This window comes from Columba livia, chromosome 7 (assembly GCF_036013475.1).
Source record: "Columba livia isolate bColLiv1 breed racing homer chromosome 7, bColLiv1.pat.W.v2, whole genome shotgun sequence".
Lineage (NCBI taxonomy): Eukaryota > Metazoa > Chordata > Aves > Columbiformes > Columbidae > Columba > Columba livia.
The window spans coordinates 1,733,793-1,753,087 of record NC_088608.1 but is presented as its reverse complement, the minus strand read 5'-3'; the positions used below and the strand labels follow the sequence as shown (position 1 = coordinate 1,753,087).

General features: G+C 48.9%; 1 protein-coding gene across 8 annotated transcripts in view; it reads right to left on the bottom strand.

Annotated features, from left to right (window-relative positions):
- Positions 1-19,295, bottom strand: part of CACNB4 (calcium voltage-gated channel auxiliary subunit beta 4) — a 92,173-nt gene that overhangs the window by 22,558 nt on the left and 50,320 nt on the right. For 4 of the 8 annotated variants that reach the window (XR_010473939.1, XM_065070204.1, XM_065070202.1 and 1 more), the window contains exons 1-5: positions 4,806-4,943; positions 4,539-4,658; positions 3,893-4,015; positions 1,560-1,690; positions 206-282 (exon numbers count right to left, since the gene is read on the bottom strand). Coding sequence is in view for 7 of the 8 variants with exons in the window: in XM_065070204.1 (XP_064926276.1) it covers positions 206-282; positions 1,560-1,690; positions 3,893-4,015; positions 4,539-4,658; positions 4,806-4,928 (574 nt within the window). In the remaining variant the exon portion in view is untranslated. Of the gene's footprint in view, positions 1-205; positions 283-1,559; positions 1,691-3,892; positions 4,016-4,538; positions 4,659-4,805; positions 4,944-19,295 lie in introns of those variants that run through there. The other 4 variants (XM_065070203.1, XM_065070207.1, XM_021297890.2 and 1 more) reach the window with 2 other exon arrangements.

The window sequence follows — 19,295 nt, the reverse complement described above, 5'->3', positions numbered from 1 at the left end:
TCCCATTCCGGGGCAGCTGCCACATTCTTCCCGCTCCCCGAGAACTACGGCATGTCTAGAAATAACGTCTTTGTCTGCCTCCGCAAGCACTTTTCTGTTAAACACCGCCATAATTTAGCAAAGGGGGAAACCTGCATTTTCCATATACTTTTAAAAACAGTTAATAGGAACAGCCAGAGTTCCCATCAACAAAATCCTGCCTTACCTGTGGAAGTAGGTGTAGCTCGGAACGTGCCAGAAACCATTTCTCCAAGACTTGAAGAAGAATTTCCACTGGATTTCCTGCGATTGCAGAAAGATCCCATTAACACCAGGCACCCCGGGACGGAAACAGGGGAGGATTTAGGCAGCAGATATGAGAAATTTCCCCATGAGAAATCACACGGTAAAGGAGTTTTCACCCACATTCCCGCCCCAAGAAAGCCCTGGTGTGCGGATGTCTCACCACACACCCTTTACAACATTCCCCTGTGTCCTTCAGACTTCATTTTATCCTTAATATTCTCCATAGGTGAGATTAGAGAAAACCTTTGCAAGAATCGGTGATTTGGTGGAGTTGTGCCCATTCACACAAGCAGAGAATTCTTCTAATACGCTGTACATGAAACAGTATCCTAAATACCCTGTTAGCATCCCTCTCTCCGAATTAGATACTGTTCCTTCTGTAGGCTGAGATGCACCGGCTTCCTTTGAAGCGATTTCAAAAATCATAAAAGCAATTTGGGAAAAGCACAGCTAAGGCTGTTCAACCGTTCTCAAAACCCTTCCCCAGATGGTTTACATTGAAATGATTCCTGCCCTTGATTAAGTTCATTAGCGCGCCAGCCCCGCAACAGTCCCACACAGCGTCACTTGTGCCACTACTGCCATTAGGTCCAGACTCAATTGGCTCTTTACTCTGCAGCACTAAAGATGTGTGAACATTTCAAGTTTGCTTTCAATTAGTGCGAATAATACGCTAGCAGTATATCAATTAACAAAAAACAAAGGAAAAAGTCTTTTGTGTATTCGGCCAACAGAAGGGTGACTTCAGTGACTGAACTGGGATTGTCAGAAATCGGTTTTACTTCCTAGACCTGTGACCAAGTTTATGTTTCTCCAGGGACTTGCAATCACCAGCTCCACAACAGTCAGAATAATGGAAGTTGATGGACAAAGCTCATCTCTGTAAAGTTCGAAAACTCTGGGTTTGGCCAAAATGGAGAGAAATAAAGAAAAGAAACCACAACCTTCAGAAGAAAACAGTTGGAAAAAAGAAGAAAACCTTTGAGCACCAAGTTGACTTAAACCCACAGGGACTTAAAACTCTCCAGCCCTTCAGAAACGTCTGTCCGTACCACTCGTCCCGGATTACTCATCTTTCCTAAAGTCAATACACATTTTTTATTGTTTCTCAGCGTCAATATCCAACACGCCTATTCTCAGCAAATATGCGTTTTCATTTGGAATCCCAAATCAAACACTCCTCCAAACGCACCGCAATGAAAAAGAACCGAGTGACCTTTGAAGACATTGTGCGGTGTCAGGACCGATTTTGGGTGATGCTACAAGGTTCTCACCCTCCATGGAAACGTCCCCTCTTCTGCTCCTGCTGGATGCGGATGTTCTCCAGGCGCAGCGGGCTGGGGATGAAGCCGATCTCGCAGCCCTCCTTTACCAGCCGCCCTATCCACCAGTCGTTATTGTACTTCTGGAACACACAAAGGTTACTCACGTCACACCCCAAACCCCCTTAGTTTGTCACCCACAAGCCTGAGCTCCAGACCGCGCAACCAGACTCCGCCTTGCGAGGTGGAAAAACTCTACAAACACCTTTCTAGAAACAAGGATAAATATAGAGCAGCTTGTCCAAGACAACACAGAACACCGAGCAGCTCCAACAATGAGCCAAAACTGATTCTGGGTAACGCCAAGCGCTAACCAAAGTTGTGACGCCTTCCTACAAATGAGGTTTTGATGGTGTCGCTGCCTAGAAGGAGCTGAACTATTTGGAGACGTACACTTCTGAATTTCTGTCAGCTGAAAAGCATTCACCTTTAAGAAGAAACTTTAATATATAGCTGAACATATTACATTCAATTTTATCATTAACTTCTAGTAACATACGTTTTTCCGTATTATTGAAAGCCTGGCCTAACTTTAATGATGGAGAGACAAAAAGCAAGGATATAGTGTATATCACTATCAATCAATTAGCCTATTTATTAATCCATACACAAATATTAACATACACAGCTAAGGGAACGGGGCCCTTATACCCTCATCTTGAAAACTGCCCTCTCTATAGAGCTGTTATTGACAAAAGAGGTGCCAGTGTTTTATCATTTTGACTTCCAAAATATCTGTTCTTCATGCTGTTATGACCCTGATTCAGACAATGTCCCTAAGCAGAGCTTAATTTTAAACATGTTGCTTCCGCTTAAGTCAATATAACTATTTACATTCTTTAAAATAGACAAATACCGCAGGACCCAGCATTCTCTGGCAAATCAGCGAAATCAATGGATTTATTCCTATGTAACCTCATCTGGGTGTTCCTGCTCCATGGGGGGATTGCACTGCATGAGCTTTCCAGGGCCCTTCAACCCCTGACAATCTGGGATTCTGTGATTTAAAGCGCTGTAGAACCTCAGTCCCATGAGAATCACTGTTCTGGTTCTAAATGTATGGTTTGAACACAGGGACCATTATGGGCCATGGACTCGTGATCGATCCCTCCAGACACGAGATGAGAATCAGCGTTACGCTGAGAACGTCAGAGCAGCGCAAACGATAACGAAGCAGCAAGGAACGCGGGGCTGTTTGCATCAGGTCACCACCTCCCATATGCTATTCTTTGCATTCGGCGTGTGGGAGGACGCCAGCTCATCCCCAGTGGCTGCCATGCCCGTGATGATCTCTGCTGCGCTGTCAGGAATTGCTGCCGCTCCCCCGTTTAAGTCAGCACATCACGTATGGTCTTGGAGGAGACAGCTGAGAGGCGCAGGACGCACCCTCAATGTAGCAACTCATCGGTTCCGGCTGATGTTTCATCCTGGAGCAGCTCACTTCTTACCCAGTTTAGCGCTATTATAAAGCTGGAACCATGCTTGTCCTAGCCTAAGGGAGGCCGGTGCTCTGGAGCGATGACAGACACACGTTCAAAGAAAGAGACGAGTACTGTACCCCCTAAAATAAACCCAGAATGCAGAGGGGGAAACAATGTTTTTGCAAGCTGCAAGCCTGCCTCAGAATCCGCAAAACAGCTGGGGTTATGCACATTCAGAGGGCTCACTGCAGATGAAGAATTGCAGGAAATATGCTCAGCATGCAAGAAAATGTATTTTTCCTCTACCAAGCCATACTCAGGGCCCTTTTATTCCTATTCCTTTTTCCTTATTTTTGTATCTGGCCTCTTCAATATTTTATTTTTCTATTGTATTATTCTAAGTCTTATTTCCTCTCTTATAAAGTCTGTCTTGTGCTTTATGAAGACCTGGTGTAACTTGCTGCTACTCCACTTTTTGATCAATAGAATCCCTTTCTATTTTATCATCTCTGACCCATCGCAATATTCATTTGACAGAAGAATCTGAATCTACCACACCAAAGGGGATTTAAAATACAGAAGGATGTCATTTCCTTCCTGTGACGTGAAAATCCAACCACAAGTCGGAAACATCAAGCGATAAAAAGGTGCAAGATAACCACCCCAGGGTGCTGGAACTCTAAAAAGCCTGAAGAACCATCACATCGACACTGATCAGATGGATGTGCTGGGCTCTCCTGCCTCCGCTCGGCTCCTGGATCTCTTTTTAATCAGGTGCAGCTCAGCCTCGACTGTTCAAATCGTAGTCCTTGGTATGTGAAGAGATTCTCTTTCACATTCCCTTTTATAACATCTCGGGTTTACCTCTTTAATGTGCAGGAAGTCCTTGGCATCGAAGGAGATGGCAGTGCTTGGGACGGGGACATCTTCATCCAGAGCTCCGCAGTAACTCACGTTAGTCTTCACAGCAAACGCTACTGGCTTGGACTGCAAACAGAAACAGCAGCACAAACAGTGGCAACTCTTCTGAATCAATAACTGATCCGTTCTACCAAACTAACCTTACAGAGGATGTTTGCCAAGTACATCAAAACCCAGAGCTGACAATTTCCCCCGGGCCAGCAGAGTTCAGCTGGCTAGAGAACATCCCTGTTTATATGAGAATATTTACACTATACCCCCCAAACACCTTGTCTGCAGGTAACGTCACCCATCAAACTATTTCAGAATATCATCATCAACCAACAGTGTGAATTTCATCACCCGGCAAAAGAAGTGAGGGTGGCAGAGCCTGGCCCAGGCTGCCCAGGGGGTTGTGGAGTCTCCTTCTCTGCAGACATTCCAACCCGCCTGGACACCTTCCTGTGTAACCTCATCTGGGTGTTCCTGCTCCATGGGGGGATTGCACTGGATGAGCTTTCCAGGGCCCTTCCAGTCCCAAACATACTGTGTGTGATACTGTGAAAAGTGCCCCAGAGCCTGGTTGCTCCTAAAGCTGCAGAGAACAGACCTTGGCCCTCTCGAGCTGGATGGCTGCTTGCTGCTCCCGTTCCTGGCGGATCGCTTCCCTGTCTTCTTCCAGAGACACATCAGAGTCCGAGGGTCTGCTTGTGTACGAATCTGCTGAGCCCTGCAATGCAATTCACGTCACTAAGAAAACGTATGTAAGGAACGGAAACCCCTTCCCCAGTCGGATTCATAAAATACTTTTAAAATATTGGTTTCTCAATTTCTTTGAGTGGGTTTTACGTATCGCGGAATCTAGCAGAGAAATAACCTGTGCACGAAGCCAAAGACAAAAATCCCAGGAAAAATACTCCCCGCTTCCAAACAACCTCTTTACTTCCTCAGTGACACAGTGAAACGCAGCTCGGCTGTGGCACTGCCTAGAAATTGTCATAATATCTAAATCATGTCTGACAGCCTTGGACTCACGACTGCCAAGGGCTCGGTCACATCAAATATAATTAAGGTATTATAAAGCTTGGCTAGAATCAGCCTCCCTGTAAATAGGGTGTGTAAACGCTCCCCGCCATGGCTGCCACTCACAGGAAGCTTTGTTCTGTGCTTTGAGAGGGGAGAAAAGCGCCAAAACTCACATTATTAGAAGCTACTCAAGAGGGCAACACAAAAGCTGTACAGTGATATGAACCGAAAGCAGCGCATACAGAAGGACGCAACAGCCTCTAAGGGCTGGAATAAGGTACGGCCACAGTTAGAGTTGTTTATTTTTCTGGGACATTATTCAGGCCGTCGGGCAACATCTGAAGTACGTGGTGGCTCCTCTCTTCTCTTTATAAAGCAGCCCGAGTGCCCATCCTGCGCTGCTCATCTTCAGATATGCACGGAGCAGACAGGGGTTTCATCTCAGAGCAAGGTGATGGAAACCTTTGCTCATGGTTCATCTGAAATACTGATGCCCCTCTCTCCAAAACCTCAAACACTCAGCATGTAGGTCTATTGTACTCCAATGACCCAGAAGCCCAGCGAGACCAGCACTGATGGAGGGCCGTACGCCCGGGTATTCACACAAAAGGCAAAGTACATTCTCATTGTAGTAGGAAACTCCTACAGAGATCTCAAAATCCTAAAGACTAGGTCTAACTTGCCACTCGAGGTAATTGTTGAACAGCAAATCCATGTCCCTGATTGAGCCACTTGCCAAGCGAATAGAATTTTTACTAATAGATTAACATCCGCCTGGTGAACAAGGGCCTTTGCTTAAACCAGACCCCAGCCTTGCAGAGTCCTGTTGATGCAGCATTTGATTAATGAGCGTTTGGGTCGTTAGCCTGGTGTGTTTGTCCCCACGCGATGCTCTGCAGTCACACACGGCCCACGTTCTGCACCCAGCGCTCGGCTGGGCTGGTTCTGCCTGCTGTAAAGCGCAGTTTGGACCGTTTGGTGTAAAGAGCTGCATACGGTTCGCATTGCAGTCGAACTTCTTAACCTACGTGTTTTGTGTGTCTTTGGAAAAATAACTACACAAAGCCACTACCATGAAAAAAGAGAACTTCAAAAGATCAGGAGGATCTGGCCCCGGTACCGTACCCAGCAGGAGGAACATACAGCAAAGTACGACCAGTGCCAAGAGACACCAGTTCTGGTTTTAAATAAGGGAAAGGAGGAGTGTGCGGGGCTGTGTTGTGTTATATAACCAGTGTAACAACTAACTTCTAAGTCATCACATTTCTATCGACAGATCAAAGACACCTCTATCTTCATACAGAGCTCCAAAACCTGTAACTCTACACTTGTTCCAAAAGAGCCATTCTACAGCACTATGTCTTTCAATTTTTTTCCTTACACTCATTCATATCCTGCAGCACAGGGGCGTATATTCTATGTAATCAATATTCTTATTCTCCATGTAAACTAACAGATTCTTAGGTATAGATGTGAGTACATTTCCATGAGCAGACTCCTGGCAAGGAACCCCTGAGGAGCAGATGCTCTCCATGTTGCACTCGTGAGCTGGCCAGAAGCACGGCACAGTCACTAGGGACAAAGATTTCCTCCGTGTTGACAACAGGATTTTCCTAACGTGAGCTAACACACAGCTACGATCTTAACAGACCAGAAATATCCCTTCCCGGACAGCCGGCCACCAGGGGAGCGGGACAGGGCAGCGCGCCACGCGTCTGGGGTCCGGGGCTGGAACAAGTCGAACATGAAGAGCCTGAAAATGAGCATGAGCTCTTCCCAGCTGGGCAGCCAGACCTGCTGCTCTTCCTTCTGCCTCCTCCGGGACGTCACAGCGAGCGAGGGACCCGCCAGCCACTGCGCTTGGCCGGGCTGCAAAACACCCGCGGGATGCACAGCGCCTGGTCCTGGGCCAGGATTAAAACTTCAGCTACCGAATGCATCGCCAGAGGGATCAGAATATTTCTTCCTTGATCAAAAGGGAGAGTGCAGAGCACGGCAGCTCAACACACCTGGGTGAGCTGGGTAGCAGGGGACCCTTGCACAACCTGCTGTTCCTACTGACTTCTTGTTCGGTGACTGAAGAGGAATCACAGATGGTTTGTGTTGAAGGGCCCTTCCCAGCTCCCCAGTGCCCCCCTGCCATGAGCAGGGACATCTTCACCAGCTCAGGTTGCTCAGAGCCCCGTCCAGCCTGGCCTGGGATGTCTCCAGGGATGGTTCATCTACCACCTCTCTGGCCAACCTGGGCCAGGCTCTCACCACCCTCATGAACAACAATTTCTTCCTCATGTCCAGCCCAAATCTCCCTCCTTTAGTTTAAAACCATCACCCCTTGTCCTGCCACAACAGGCCCTGCTCAAAAGTCTGTCCCCATCTTTCTTATCAGCCTCTTTTAAGTACAGAAAGACCACAATAAGGTCTCCCCGGACCCTTCACTTCTCCAGGTTGAACACCCCAACTCTCTCAGCCTGTCCTCAGTCTATCAGTGTGAGACTGAATTTAAATGGTCAAATATTCCAGTCCCAAAATTATAGCCCATCTTCCATATTAAAGTCTGCACTGTTCAAAGCAATTAAAGAAAAAAAAAATACAGACCAGGAATTGCAAAGACAGCCCAGCTTCGTGGTAGAAAGGAACAGTTTAGCATTTATCAGCCGCTAAACACTCTGAAGATCCAAAATGCTTTATAGCTGCTGATCATCACATTCTGTATTTCACAGACAACAAAACTTCACTAGCCGCAGAAAGGAAGGAGGAAAAGTAATCACACTCTCCAAGTAATAAATCAAAAGGCATTATAATAAACACAAATAATATACTGCAGGAAGAACAGGCTTCTTTCCAGGATCTTAGTCCTAGCTGGTGTAACACAGCACCCGCTCCTCAGCACCGCTCCTCAGCACCCGCTCCTCAGCACCGCGCCTCAGCACCCGCGCCTCAGCACCCGCTCCTCAGCACCGCTCCTCAGCACCGCTCCTCAGCACCCGCTCCTCAGCACCGCTCCTCAGCACCCGCTCCTCAGCACCCGCTCCTCAGCACCCGCGCCTCAGCACCGCTCCTCAGCACCCGCGCCTCAGCACCGCGCCTCAGCACCGCTCCTCAGCACCCGCTCCTCAGCACCGCTCCTCAGCACCCGCGCCTCAGCACCCGCGCCTCAGCACCCGCTCCTCAGCACCGCTCCTCAGCACCGCGCCTCAGCACCCGCTCCTCAGCACCCGCTCCTCAGCACCGCTCCTCAGCACCCGCTCCTCAGCACCCGCGCCTCAGCACCCGCTCCTCAGCACCGCTCCTCAGCACCGCTCCTCAGCACCGCTCCTCAGCACCGCGCCTCAGCACCCGCTCCTCAGCACCCGCTCCTCAGCACCGCGCCTCAGCACCCGCTCCTCAGCACCCGCTCCTCAGCACCGCGCCTCAGCACCGCGCCTCAGCACCCGCTCCTCAGCACCCGCTCCTCAGCACCGCTCCTCAGCACCCGCTCCTCAGCACCGCGCCTCAGCACCCGCTCCTCAGCACCGCTCCTCAGCACCCGCGCCTCAGCACCCGCTCCTCAGCACCGCTCCTCAGCACCGCGCCTCAGCACCCGCTCCTCAGCACCCGCTCCTCAGCACCGCGCCTCAGCACCCGCTCCTCAGCACCCGCTCCTCAGCACCGCGCCTCAGCACCCGCGCCTCAGCACCCGCGCCTCAGCACCGCGCCTCAGCACCGCTCCTCAGCACCGCGCCTCAGCACCCGCGCCTCAGCACCCGCTCCTCAGCACCCGCTCCTCTGCACCGCTCCTCAGCACCCGCTCCTCAGCACCCGCGCCTCAGCACCGCTCCTCAGCACCGCTCCTCAGCACCCGCTCCTCAGCACCGCGCCTCAGCACCCGCTCCTCAGCACCCGCTCCTCAGCACCGCTCCTCAGCACCCGCGCCTCAGCACCGCGCCTCAGCACCGCGCCTCAGCACCCGCGCCTCAGCACCCGCTCCTCAGCACCGCGCCTCAGCACCCGCTCCTCAGCACCCGCTCCTCAGCACCGCTCCTCAGCACCGCTCCTCAGCACCCGCGCCTCAGCACCGCTCCTCAGCACCGCGCCTCAGCACCCGCGCCTCAGCACCCGCGCCTCAGCACCGCTCCTCAGCACCGCTCCTCAGCACCCGCTCCTCAGCACCGCTCCTCAGCACCGCCCTGTGCCCGTGCCGTGTCCCCTCGTGTCCGCGTGCTGACAGGTGCGGAACACGGCACACACACACCGCTGCCAGGACCAACAGCAGCACGGGGGTGGGCTGCAGGAATCATTTGTACGGGGAGAACGGTGAACAGAGAGCGCACAGGCTCGCGTCTTTGTATTTGTTCAAGTCCTCTGGATAGGATAAAGGCGACTTAATATAAATAGCTACCTATGCTGGATGCACAGCTCACCATACTGGCTTTTAGTGGTCTGTGTTTGAGCGCTGACCTAGTTGATGCTGTCAGAACAAAGGAGTCTCAACCACAGCAGCTGATTCCGCAAGGCCACCCCGGGCTGCTCGTCAATGCTGATCGCTGCCCGTGTGCCAAACGGTACAGACCGGAACGATCCCACCCACACGATCCCTTCCCCTTCTCTAGTGCCAAACAATAGGGATTAGTACGATCCCATCCACACGATCCCTTCCCCCTCTCTTGCACCAAGCGATATGGATCGGTACAATCCCATCCATGTGATCCCTTTCCCTTCTCTTGCACCAAGTGATAGGGATGGGTACAACCCCATACGCACGATCCCTTCCCCTTCTTTTGTGCCAAGCGATACAGATCAGTACAATCCCATCTGCATGATCCCTTCCCCTTCTCTTGCATCAAACGATACGGATCAGTACGATCCCATCCGCACGATCCCTTCCCCTTCTCTTGCATCAAACGATAGGGATCAGTACGATCCCATCCGCACGATCCCTTCCCCTTCTCTTGCACCAAATGATATAGATCGGTATGATCCCATCCACACGATCCCTTCCCCTTCTCTTGCATCAAACGATAGGGATCAGTACAATCCCATCCGCATGATCCCTTCCCCTTCTCTTGCACCAAATGATATGGATTGGTATGATCTCATCCATGTGATCCCTTCCCCTTCTCTTGCACCAAATGATATGGATCGGTATGATCCCATCTGCGTGATCCCTTCCCCTTCTCTTGCACCAAATGATATAGATCGGTACGATCCCATCCACACGATCCCTTCCCCTTCTCTTGTGCCAAGTGATACGGATCGGTACGATCCCATCCACACGATCCCTTCCTCTTCTCTTGCACCAAACAATAGGGATCGGTACGATCCCATCTGTGTGATCCCTTCCACTTCTCTTGCACCAAGCAATACAGATCAGTACGATCCCATCCACATGATCCCTTCTCTTGCACAAAACTATATGGATTGGTACGATCCCATCTGTGTGGTCCCTTTCTCTTCTCTTGCACCAAACGATACAGATCAGTACGATCCCATCCACACGATCCCTTCCCCTTCTTCTCTTGCACATTGTACCGAGCAGCAAGGGGCTCATCCGAGAGGTGCAGCCCCAGGACCGTGACTCGCGCTGCTGAAAACCAGGCACGAGTCTGCAAACAGCGGCAAGACGGGCAGAAAAAGCCGTTCGGGGTAAGTGGTGAAATCCGGCATCCCGTAAGGTACCGCGAGCACGAGGAACCGAGTGTCCCCAGCAGGTCGGAGCAGAACAAGGACAACTAAGCTTTGCTTTTCTCAGCTCACACATCTCAGAATCTGCTTAAGGCTGCTGGGAGCTACTACAACACAAGCAGTCCATAAATTAAAAACAACCTTTGTTATCCTTCCAAGTCCAGCTTTTGACTGCTTTTAAAACACCGCCCAGATGAAAGCAGCACTTCTTGTCTTTAATTTTCAGTTCTGTTTACAATTTGGTTTTGAAGATCAGAATACTGGCAGCAACATTGTGCAATATTGACGGGATGTGGTGCAACCAGCCAACACGAACCCTCACGCCCGCACAGCACCACGTGCAGTGAAGTTATGGGCTGATTATGACATTCACTGAAACCGCAATAGACGTGATGACACTAAATCCTGGGATGCGTCCACGCTCTTGTCACAGCTGGGAAAGCGCAACCGACTGCCTCACCACACAATAAGAAACAAAGAATGTGCGTAGTCTTAGGAAAGTGAGAGAAGAAAGAGGAAAGAGGGATTGCCCATCACATCACGTACCCCAACACCTTATCAAAAAGACCCTTTCATTTCTTTATTTTCTCCTGACCCCTGGGAGACACAGGAGCTTTGTGAAGTGGGAGGGTAAGCGAGTTCAGGTGCACCCTGGATTTGACCATTTGAAAGAGATAATATATTATTCAAGGCAATGAAAGACTCGCTTCGTATTTCACAGCCTTTTTACTTCGGGCTTCTGTGAATTAATTTTTCTTGCAATTTATTACTTATTTTCTCCCTCATTCATTTTCCTCTCTCATCAGTTAGTCTGATTCAGCTTTGATAAAAACACTGAGGTTTGAAGCAATCCCAAAAATGCTGGGGAAAAAGGGTAAAGCAGAAAGAACAGGGGGTCTGTTTATTCAGCAACTAGAAAATAATGGTAAATCATCAGCCACTCTTGCTCATTGACTTGAGACTCCTGAGAGATACATGCCAAGGGGGCTGGATGATGGGAAATACTAACAAGATATTCCTAATGAACATGGTGTTTCTATGCCCCAGCTTGTTCAGGGAGGAAAAGCTCTTGTGCATCCTCTCCATGGACACTATGAACAGCAGCCGGGCAGGTCCGGCCTTCCTGCTCGCTCAGAAGAGCAGAAGAAAACACCAACCTTTAGCTGTTCTGGTTTCAGAAGGCAAGAAAAACATAAAGACTTCAGTGAGGCTGTAAATAATGTGGGTTTTTTTCCAACTGCCATAAATATACAGCTCTGAATTGCTCTCTACCCAGCCATAACTTGTAATGCTCTGCCATAGAGCTCATGCAATTAAAGCATCAAGCCATTAGGAGCTCCAATAAGCCAGATGACATGCAGCCTCTTTTGAAAAGATTTAGGGTGCTGCAGAGTCCATCGCAACCCCGAAAGCATCGCTGAAAACATACCCTGCTCCGAGAAAAGCTTCTGCCTCATCCATTAAGCAAGACGACGGGGCGGCAGCGTCTAATTGCAGGATCCTTCCGCGGAAGGACCAGCTCTGGGCGTTGTGAGCGCATCTCTCGCCCAGGAACAGGCGGACACGGAGCACAACCGCCGCTCGAGGGGAAAGCTCGGCTGCTGCCTTCACACGCACACGTGGCTGTCGGCTGCGAGCACGGAGAACGCCTTGGTGGCAACAGAGAGCTCGCTTTGCAGAGCCACATTCTCTCCTCTAGAATTATTAATATCCCCCTAGAATTACACACTCTGCTACAGCTGTTGTAACGTTAAATAACGAGGTCCAGCAGAGCCATAGCAAAGCATTTTAGTGGGACTTCTCACCGATTCACATCTAAGAGTCAATACAAATGTGCCGATACGAGCCCAAGCAGGACAAGGATCAGTTCCCAACCAAATAGTTTTCTGGAAGGACCGACACACACACAAACCAGCTGCCCGACCATTCTGCACCGAGTCCTGCTTTCAGAACTCAGTGCTCCGCAATTATTTCCTCCTCTATGTTTGGTAAATTTATTTAAGACAACTCACTAGGTGTCTCGGCAATTTTGACGTTACTAGGTAGTTAGAACATGGTTTTTTCAGTGTGAATACTCATTAGGAAATAGGGCAATTGTCCTAACATTCTTTCCGTGTTCTCTTTTCCCCTGAATTTCAGCTCTTGCAGTCCCACGTCCCCTCTCGAGCTGCCTTCAGCTCCGCACAGATTGTGTTTTCACATCTAAGAGACTGCGTTTAAAAAAAGCACCAGTAATACACAAGTTATTGCCAAAATACTCCAGCTTTTTCCGTAATGTTCAAATGAACATGCAAGATGTACAAGATTCTGCCTGACGTGCATTACGGGTATATATTCGCCAGCTGTTCCATATGGAAAAGGTTTGCAGCTTAAAGAATGACACAGACTAAAAAAGAAGCGTGAGAGAGTGGTCACTGAATACGTTAGTTTTCCTAAACCTTTCATTCTCATGTTTTAACAGATATAATTTCTTATCTTATTTATAACTATAAACTCAATGTTGCTTTGCCTTTCTGGAGCCTCAAGGGCTAAGCAGTCAAGAGGTGAAGCTCAGATGTTTCAGTGGTAAAATGGACAGTATAAAATACTATTTCCATTCTCTTCACCATAAAAATGCATTCGCACATTAGTATTAAAAGACACGTAGATGAGGTTCTTAGGGACCACGAAAGAGCAAAGATCTGTCTGGGAATGCTCTGATCTGTGTTTTATTCCAGTCTCCTGCACTCAGAATTGCGATTGAATCAGCAGCTCAACACCTCCAGCCTGAATTTTTCTTCAGTCTCTGCACCTGGTCCCTCTTTTCCATGGAAGTTATTCAAAAGACCCAGGAGAGGAAAAAAGGTGGGTGTTTTTCAGTGATAAAAGGCACCAAAGTAAAGCTGCAACAGGATAGAGACACTGCTCTATTTTTAATTAATTACTTTGGCTCTTGAAAGTGTTGAGTGATCTTCCCAAGGCCCCGGGGAAGCTCCTGCTATTGGGTTTTATGACACCTGATAATAACACACCAGCCAATAAAATCACACCTCTTGTCCGAAATGAGCTCTCCCGGAAAGATGCTGCCCTGTGTCTGTCCCAAAAAATGCGTTAGGAAGCCAAGAATGCTCCTTAAATCTTCAGAGAAAATAAAAGCACAAATATTGCCCCCAAATTAAAGCTAATTGTGCTGCCAACACCACCAGCATCTGCATTTCCCATATGTGGTCTAGCACGTCGGCTCCTCAGACGTGCAGCATCAAGTCTTCAGCCAGCAGGTCCTGCAGTGATATTACATCTGAATATCACAGATGCCTCCCTACGCTGGCTGGGATGGGTGCACCTTCTTTTCTTATTAAAAAAACAAACCTACATCGAGTTGCTTTTTACAGCATCATGGATGTCTAATGTGCCCATCTGGAAGGGGATTAGCTCCCATTTCTCCCCTTATTTCACTCTGTTGAAGTTTATTCCCATTTCTCTTTCATCTTCATCTAGCTCAGCTCTGTTTTCTCTCCCTGGTGCATTCACATCACCACGACCACCCTGGGATTGCTCTCGGATATCCTTATTTTACCTTGGAACAGAGGCCATTGGCAGGCTTTCTGCACGTGTGTAAATCAGCATTTATTCTTCTACAGCGAGTTGAATAACGAGCACGCTGTCATCGTCACGGGTTCAGGGCCATGCAAGGGTTTTTGCAATAAGGCACAGGAGCATCACCCCAAAATCACCCCCTGGGACTCACAGGGGCAATGAAGCACCTGGTGATAAGGCCAATGTCATTCACCTGGCTTTTGGGGTTTTCTTAACAACACATGTTCGTAGACAGGTGAGTAACACGGCATCTGTAGCAATGATTTCTAGAGATCATCACTATTGGTTTATTTGCCTCTACAGGACGTCTGTGAGATTTTAGGCTTTGGATCTGTATATAAAAGCCCACAGGGGAGTAACAACTAAACATCCCAGTCGCTGCTTTAAAAATACCCAACTTCACCCCGTCCTCACAGAACCACAGACAGTCAGGGACTGGAACAGCCCTGGAAAGCTCATCCAGTGCAATCCCCCCATGGAGCAGGAACACCCAGATGAGGTTACACAGGAAGGTGTCCAGGCGGGTTGGAATGTCTGCACAGAAGGAGACTCCACAACCCCCTGGGCAGCCTGGGCCAGGCTCTGCCACCCTCACCGGGAACAAGTTTCTTCTCGTATTTAAGTGGAACCTTTTGTGTTCCAGTTTGCACCCACTGTCCCTTGTCCTGTCACTGGTTGTCACTGAGAAGAGCCTGGCTCCATCCTCCTGACACTCCCCCTTTCCATATTGATCCCCAGGAATGAGTCTCCCCTCAGTGTCCTCTTGTCCAGCTCCAGAGCCCCAGCTCCCTCAGCCTTTCCTCACACGGGAGATGCTCCACTCCCTTCAGCATCTTGGTGGCTGCGCTGGACTCTCTCCAGCAGTTCCCTGTCCTGCTGGAACTGAGGGGCCACAACTGGACACAAGATTCCAGGTGTGGTCTCCCCCGGGCAGAGCAGAGGGGCAGGAGAACCTCTCTGACCTACTGACCACCCCCTTCTAACCCACCCCAGGTACCATTGGCTTCCTGGCCACAAGGGCCCAGTGCTGGCTCATGGTCACCCTGCTGTCCCCAGGACCCCCAGGTCCCTTTCCCCTACGCTGCTCTCCAACAGGTTGTTCCCCAACTTATACCTGCCTGAAGTAGCACAAAATTTTGCTGCAGAATTCTGTATCTTGCCACAAAGGCAGCGACACCAACCAAGATGGGACTGGAGGACACACACCATGGGATGAGAGAGCTCCCGCTTGTGCCATGGTGTGTGTTTTCAAACAATAAGGTTATTTCCCAGCTTACATTTGCCAAGCAGATAGATTAAAAATACAGCGTAAATACAATAATGTGGGGGGCAGTATTTAAACACTTCCCATCAGTCTAATTCCAACATCTACTAACGCATCTTGAAGCCTTCCAAAATATCAATATGCAAAAGCTAAGCAGAGCCAAGGATGAGCTGCATTCAGCTACTGGCACAAATCTAGCTAGGAGTTCTGGACACAGCAGATTTCTACCTAGAAACCTTGTTTTCACAGACAGGGAAATAAGTATGTACTAGAATTCGAGTTTATGATCATAAGTGAACAAGAAGCATCAAATGAAGGATCTCAGTAATTCTTTTCTCCCGCCCGCTGGCTGAAAGGATATTTCTCAACTTTACAACATCTCCACTTGGGCTGCAAGCACACACTGACTGCAGCCCCCAAAGCAGGGATGCTCTCTATAATAATCTGCCAAGTATTATAAATGTGAGGGAAGAAGTGGAATTTTCCTTGAGATGTCCCTGTGGGGGAGATCCCGGCCACCCGCCCGCTTTCCCTGCGTGCTTCTGTTCAAACCGCTAAGTCAAACAACATATCTCTTTCTAAGGATTTTTAGGATTTCAGTGTCCTTTCTTCCACCGTGGTGTCGCCACTTCCCACACCACCAGGTTTTACACGGCCTGATAATAATAATAACCCTGAATATTTCTTTCCAATTTTTAAACAGGAGCGGTTCAGAACACACAGAACTGTCTCACAATTTGGCCCTAAGCTGATTTAGGAAACCACAGGCTCACCAACAGTCCTGGAGCAGACGAGTGGTTTGCTTTGCAATTTCCACACGAGGTCTGCAGGTACCAGCTACTCTGGCTCCGTACCAGCCCCCAAATCACAAAAGTCTAATTGCAGACAGCACCTCTTTTGTAATCCTTCACCCAAGAGACCCGCTGGGCAGGTTTTTATTCCGTTGATTAGAGAGGGCCGTGACCAGTTCTATTTAGGTGGCGATGGCTTCCCCATGCTCGTGTGCCTTTTACCCACGTCTCACCAGGGCACAAAATACCAAAACTGACTTATAACTCTTACAACTTCAACGACATCACGGGAAAATGACTTTGTTTAAAATATTCACGCTGGGTAGTGAATGGGAAACAATTGCGAGGTGGCGTCGAAATGAATTTCGTGCTGCTTAATTTAAGCCAAGCGACTGATAGGGTTTGGACTAAGGTTCAGTACGTTGCGCTGTACTGCAGTTTTAATTAGTTTTTTCCTTCCACAAGCTTCCAAACTCGGAGGCTTAGAAAGAGCCTTACACACCAATAAATGGGGCTTACAAACAAGTGTTTCACTTTTGTTGCTTTTGACATTTTCCAGGGTTTTTCTCTCCCCCCAGGGAACCACCTTTCAGCCGCTATGATCTCTTATTATTTGTCATGCAGCCAGGACCAAATTCGAACATCACACAACTCCTGAACTCACAATAAGCCGTTATATACTACTAAAAATATCTTAGTAAGAACAAGCCCTCATTTCCTAAGTACTATGCACTCTGCAAACAGCAACTCCGTCCCCAAAACCTTGCAATCTAAAGACTCTACGTGCTGAGAGCAAAATACAAGCGAAAGGGCATCTTGCTATCGCCCACCGAGGTAATATTTGAGGGACGCTTCATGGAACTTCATTGCTGTAATCAATCCAGGGCTCCGAGGACTTTGCAGGAGCTCTGGGTTATTACGGTCTGTACTTGGACGGGACTCCAGTCATGGGGCTGATTTAAAACAAATCTCAGCATGCCACTGGCTAAATAGTCTCTCCATACATTTGCTGTTGGGATAAATGCAAAGGTATTAAGTTATGCGAGGTAAAAATGCAAATCCAGGAAGAGGCAATAGCCAAAACCTCAGTTGACATCGAAGCTTCAGACATGGTCATATTTTTTCGGTACACAGCGTGGCCTGAACATGCTTTCCCAAATTCTCCTGATGGCCATGAGCTTGTAACAATCTCTCTCAATTTTACATAGTAAACCGGTATTTGACAGGTAACTCTCTCAAATAAAGAGTTAAAAATTAGAAACTCAAACCCCAAATCCTTTTTTTTAATAACTGCCTCTAGCGTTATCTCAAAATGGATTCTTAATTAAATGGCTTAGGAGAAACAATAGTTAAGTTTTCCTTCTTACTGGCAGCCAATAAGCATTCCAACCAAAAAAAAACTCTTTAGGAATCACTACCGTACCCACAACCTCTTTGGTTGGGCAAAAGCGTAACAGAGAAAGCCACCGCGGGTCTCATCCTGTGCAAAAAGCTCCTTCTCCATCTAAATCCTCACATCCAGCAGTGCCACAACCCTACAGGTGAAGCCGACAGGACAACTTTGAGCACCTGCATATTGTTCTGTGCCAAAAGAAGGAAAAAAACCTTTGTCAGGAGCGGAATCTGTCAAAAGCTTGACAGGAGTTAAAACCCTCAAGCTTTTGCCATATTTTGGGATCTTCTAGAAGAGATCCATGTGCTCCAAACCAATGTCGCTGCTGCCAGGGCTCTGCTGGTGCCCCACAAATCTGCGCTGAAATGTAACCAAAGGGGCAGGGAATGGGTTTGATTGCAGAAGGACGTCAAGGCCTGGTCTAAGGCACAGAAAATTACCCAGCAGAAGAGAAGAATAACGTTCAAAGATAATAAACCACAACATGAAAATCACAGGTAAGGAGCTGAAGGCCAGCAGATGGAAAATGGTGCCTTGCTCACAACCCCCCTTAGATCGCTATCAGCCCAAGCCGGCTCCCCTGGGTGCACAAGCATCTCACCAAAGGCAGAGGCAAACCCATTCCTTGCCCTTCCAAAGAAGCAGAAGGACGAAGGGAAGGATATAAACCAAATCCAGTCAGCCCAGCTTTAGGGACTTCTGGGCTAAACAAAGCGAAACCCCCAGGGTTCAGATCCTGGGTAGACAAACCGCTCGCGCTGGCCATACGAGTCCTAAATAATAAAATATTGCAACGTCATGACAACATCATGTTGATCTAAACATATACATAAACAGCACCCAGACTTACTGCCTACAGCAGAAGAGATTTAAAGATGGACATAGTTTATATAAGTTTTATATGTAGTTTATATAAGTATTAATGCATCCGTGGCACTCCTTGCAGGAGACTGATCACCGAGAGTTCTCCACACTCCAGAATAATTCACCGCAAACCCAAGGGCCCTGTATTGCTGGCAGGCTTGTATTCAACTCACGTTTTCTTTAGCACGTTTTTGCATTAACTCAGCGTTTTGTATTTCATTCTTTAGGTGTGTTTGCAGAGAGTTCCGCGCAGCAGGCGCTCGCTCCCTGGGAGCTACAGGGCTGAACGCCCAGCTCCGTGTTCAGCGGCTGCTCCGTACGTCCCACTTTCCGCAGCACAAAACCCGCAGGAGAACTCAATCGCTAAAGGGTTCTCCCCCAGCCCGTTTTGTAAATCCTCTTGTGTGCCATTAGCTCCCTGTGGACTGTGTTGTTAAACCGGCGCTTCCCCTGTGCCCAGCATCGCTCGCCGGCCTGGCAGCGGTTGGGAGGCTGCGGAGGCAGCAGAACAGAGAGGATGCTGGCAGGGGGAGGAGGAGGAAGAGGAGGAGGAAGAAGAGGCCTCACACCGAGCTCCAGCAGCCTCCGCACAGCCACAGCACTGCTGACCCCCTGGGAGCACGGCCAGCGCTCCCCGCCGGAGGGACGAGCCAGCGCAGCATCACCTTTGGAGAAAGAGGCCACCGGTGACAACTGGGGGTGGCAGAGGCCACGTCCAGCCCAATTCCCCCTCAGCTTTGCAGAAGCATGAGCAGTAGGGAGAGCCAAGCCTTTGTGAGACACGGCCAGGGA